The 2914-nt window shown below is 43.0% G+C and overlaps 1 protein-coding gene across 1 annotated transcript; it reads left to right on the top strand.

Moving 5' to 3' along the window:
- The first annotated feature begins 213 nt into the window (after window positions 1-213).
- LOC141699751 (uncharacterized) lies at window positions 214-1359 on the top strand. Its single transcript, XM_074503597.1, has 2 exons — window positions 214-525; window positions 655-1359. The coding sequence occupies exons 1-2, from the start codon at window positions 214-216 to the stop codon at window positions 1357-1359; spliced, it is 1017 nt and encodes a 338-aa protein (XP_074359698.1).
- Window positions 1360-2914: the final 1555 nt, after the last annotated feature.

Consider the following 2914-nt stretch of genomic DNA (forward strand, 5'->3'; position numbering starts at 1 on the left):
TGCGTATTCGGTGTGGAATCGGGGAAATTCTTGGGATTTATGATTAACCACCGAGGAATTGAGGCCAACCCGGCAAAAATCAAAGCTCTGTTAGACATGAAATCTCCCACTATCGTCAAGCAAGTGCAAATCCTGACAGGAAGGATTACAGCCCTAAATCGATTTGTCTCGAAGTCATCGAATAGGTGAAAATTCTTCTAGGCAATCAAAGGAATGGGGAAAAATTTTGTGTGGACCCCAGATTGTGAAGAGGCTTTTCAGAAAATCAAAGAACATTTGGGGAATCCTCCAATATTGGCCAAGCCGAATGACAGAGAGACATTGATTCTTTACTTGGCAGTATCTAAGTATTCTGTCAGCGCGATGTTGGTGAAGGAGGAAGCAAGCCACCAATGGCCTGTCTACTATGTGAGCAAAAGGTTGTTGGATGCGGAAACTAGATATACCTGTATGGAGAAATTGGTGTACGCTCTTGTCCTTGCGGCACGAAAGTTAAGACCCTATTTCCAGGCTCACCGAATAGAGGTCCGCACCGCTTATCCACTCCGGCATATTCTGCACAAACCTGAATCATCGGGAAGGATGTTGAAGTGGGCAATACAGCTAGGATAATTCGATTTGGAGTATTGTCCTCACACGGCAATTAAAGGACAGGCGTTGGCTGATTTCACACTTGAATTTGATTCTGAGGTAGGCGACAAAGCCATAGTGCTGGCAGAACCTTCCTCGCAAGAAGATTTTTCTGTTGTTAAAAGGGAAAAACTTCCACACCCTTGGTGGATCTTACATGTCGATGGGGCCGTGAATAATAGTGGAGCAGGCATCGGGATTGTTTTAGTCACCCCGGAGGGGCATTATTTGATGAGTGTCATCCATTTCAAGTTTTATATCACCAATAATGATGCTGAGTATGAAGCTCTGATCAATGGTCTGAAAATAGCATTGGAAGTGGGGGTGGTAAATTTAATAGCTCGAAGTGACTCTAAGTTAGTTGTGAATCAAGTCAACGGAGGTTTCCAAGCTCGGGGACCCCGAACAGAGTTATATATGAGATGTGCGCAACGTCTATTAGAGAAGTTTGGAAATGCCAGACTAGAGGGTGTTCCAAGGGAGGAAAATAGTAAGGCAGATGCTTTGGCAAAGATGGGGTCGCAAATGGATAGCATCCATGTTGGACAAATTCTTTTGGGAGTCCAAGAGATACCAAGTGTTCCAGAGGTAGAAGTATTCCAGACACAGGAAAACCAGCTAGAGGGGTGGATGACCCCCATTCACAACTATATTCGAACAAGAGCTTTGCCAGAGGACAAGTTACAGGCTCGGAGTCTTCGATATCAAGCTGTGAAGTATGTCGAATAAGATGGGGTGTTATACAAAAGAGGATTTAACCAGCCACTGTTACGCTGTATGGATATAGAAGAGGGAAATTATATTCTCAGAGAGATATATGAAGGGATTTATGGCAATCACTCGGGGGGTGGTTCGTTGGCATTGAAAGTCCTCAGACAAGGATATTGCTGACCAACTATGAAGGAAGACACCTTCAAGTTTATTCGGGCTTGCAATTGTTGTCAGCGATTCGCCAACTATTCCAACGCCCCATCATCTTCCATTACTTCATTAGAAAGTCCCTGGACTTTTTCCATGTGGGGAATCGATCTCATTGGAGAGTTTCCCAAAGCAAAGGGGGGTGTAAAATACGCCGTGGTGGCCGTAGATTACTTTACCAAATGGGCAGAAGCTATGCCACTGGCCACGATCACAACAAAGAAAATAAGAGACTTTGTCTTTAATTCTATAGTATGCCGGTTTGGTATCCCATACAAACTTATCTCGGACAATGGGAATCAGTTTGATAGTAAAGAGCTAAGGAAGCTTTGTGAAGACTTGAACATCAAAAAGAATTTTACCATAGTTTATCACCCGCAAAGCAATGGTCAGACAGAAGCTATAAACAAAATCATAAAACACATTTTGAAGGCAAGCTGGAAGAAAAGAAAGGAGACTGGCCAGAGGAGATGCCCATGGTCCTCTGGTCTTACAACACAACTCCCAGATCAACTACGGGAGAAACCCCATTTCTGCTGACTTATGGGTATGAGGCCATGGTTCCCGTGGAGGTAGGAGCCGGATCCCTCCGGAGAGACGTGTTTGTTGAAGAAGATGCATAAGTTAACCAGAGGCTCCACTTGGATTTGTTGGACGAAGCCCGAACAAACTCTCAATTAAAGCTTGCTGCATATCAGCAGAGAATCGCAAGGTATTTTAATAAAAAGGTAAAATCTGTGCCGTTCAAGGTTGGGGATCTTGTGTTGCGAAAGGTTATGCCTAACACTAAGATAGCTCAGCACGGGGTGCTTGGAGCTAATTGAGAGGGACCGTACAAGGTCAAAGCTATACTCTGGAAGGGAACCTATCGCCTAGAAGATCTGGATGGCAAACTTATTCCTCGAGCTTGGAATGCGGAGCATTTACGGAAGTATTATCAGTAGGGTGTGGCTTTATCCCCCTCAATTTCATGATCAATTCTTATATAATAGACTAGTAGTAAATAAATTCCTCCTAGCCTAAGGGGTAGTATATATGACTATGAACCTTGGAACTAGCAGAAGGAAGAATATTTTCAAATAATTTCCCCACAGAGCATAGTAGCCATGGGACTGGTGTAATTTGTACACTAGAGCGCATTATCAATAAAAGAAGAAGTTGCTTTAAATTTCTTTATTTGATTGGTATGTAAAATTTTTCATTAAGAAAGAGTTTGAGACGCGCCTTATGCCCAATTGATAATCAGGATACCACGGTACGCACCTATAAAAGGGCGCGCCTAAAAAATATGACACTTAGCAAATTGATGGCGCAAGAATGAAAATGTATGGCTAATCATATAAATCAAGAAAAAGTCCTCCATGTC

Source organism: Apium graveolens, unplaced genomic scaffold (assembly GCF_009905375.1).
Source record: "Apium graveolens cultivar Ventura unplaced genomic scaffold, ASM990537v1 ctg1271, whole genome shotgun sequence".
NCBI classification, from domain to species: Eukaryota; Viridiplantae; Streptophyta; class Magnoliopsida; order Apiales; family Apiaceae; genus Apium; species Apium graveolens.